This window comes from Cariama cristata, unplaced genomic scaffold (assembly GCF_000690535.1).
Source record: "Cariama cristata isolate BGI_N322 unplaced genomic scaffold, ASM69053v1 scaffold27298, whole genome shotgun sequence".
NCBI lineage: Eukaryota > Metazoa > Chordata > Aves > Cariamiformes > Cariamidae > Cariama > Cariama cristata.
The window spans coordinates 1644-2740 of NW_009632049.1; the positions used below are offsets into that span (position 1 = coordinate 1644).

At 66.3% G+C, this 1097-nt stretch overlaps 1 protein-coding gene across 1 annotated transcript in view; it reads left to right on the plus strand.

The window, feature by feature from the left end:
• The window catches only part of LOC104166326 (nuclear receptor ROR-beta-like), a gene marked incomplete at its 5' end in the record, with an annotated part of 4807 nt that overhangs the window by 650 nt on the left and 3060 nt on the right, over positions 1–1097 (plus strand). The window contains 2 exons of the mRNA XM_009706207.1: positions 4–379; positions 793–932. Of these exons, the coding sequence (XP_009704509.1) occupies positions 4–379; positions 793–932 (516 nt within the window). The remainder of the gene's footprint in view (positions 1–3; positions 380–792; positions 933–1097) is intronic.

Here is a 1097-nt window from a genome sequence, read left to right on the forward strand (position 1 = left end):
AAGAAGCAGAGGGACAGCCTCTACGCCGAGGTGCAGAAGCACCAGCAGAGCCAGGAGCAGAGCGGCGGCACCAAGGATGAGCCCGAGCCCTTGAGCCGCGTCTACACCACCAGCGTCAGCAGCGGGCTCTCGGACCTGGATGACATCTCCACGCTGTCGGACGGGCTCCTCTTCGACCTCCCCCTCACTCCTGATGGCAGCAGCACCTACTACAACCTCGACCTGCTCACCTCGGCGCAGCCCTCACCCGATCAGTCCAGCCTGGACGTGGCCGATGCCACGCTCATCAAGCAGGAGTCCATCTATGAGCTGATGCTGGAGCCAGCCCTGTTCACGCACGGCACGCTGGAGGGGAGCCAGCTGGCTGGCCTCGAGATCGGTGAGCGTTGGTGCAGTCCCGGCGCGATGCCGGGCACACATGGGGCATCCAGCCCCGGGGATGGTGCTCAGGGCAGCCCTGGGCACCTTGCAGGACGCATCCAGTCCCTGGTGCCCGTTTAGTGCTGGGCACGCTCGCAGCGAGGGCCTGACCCAGCCTTGGCACTCAGAGCATCCCCTCCTCCAGGCTGAGCACTGATGGAGCTCGGTGCACCTGAGGTCATGCAGGGTGTCCCCCACTCTGCCTTGGGGACAGCCCCCAACGCCCCATCTGTCCTCATATCCCTGTGACGCCGCGAAAAAAAAACCCTCCAGCCCCAGCAACTCCCCCCAGGAGAGGACGGTGTCGGGGTGTGGGGATGAGGGGGCCGGTGGGGTCCCCGGGGCTCATCGCCTGCTGCCCTCGCTTTGCAGACCGGGTGGCCCAGAACGTGGTGAAGTCGCACCTGGAGACGTGCCAGTACACGACGGAGGAGCTCAAGCGCCTGGCGTGGAGCCTCTACTCCCCCGAGGAGGTCCGCGCCTTGCAGAGCAAGGTCAGTGCCACTGCCATGGTCCCCCCCGAGCTGCGGCAACCCTCGGCAAGGGCCACCGCTGTCCCTCGGTGCTGTGCCAAGGCAGGGATGAAGGCGAGGAGGATGAGGGGGATGGTTTGGTGCTTTGGGAGCTGCAAAAGCCTGGTACTGAGAGGGGCTTGTGGGGGCAGGGGGCGGCACGGG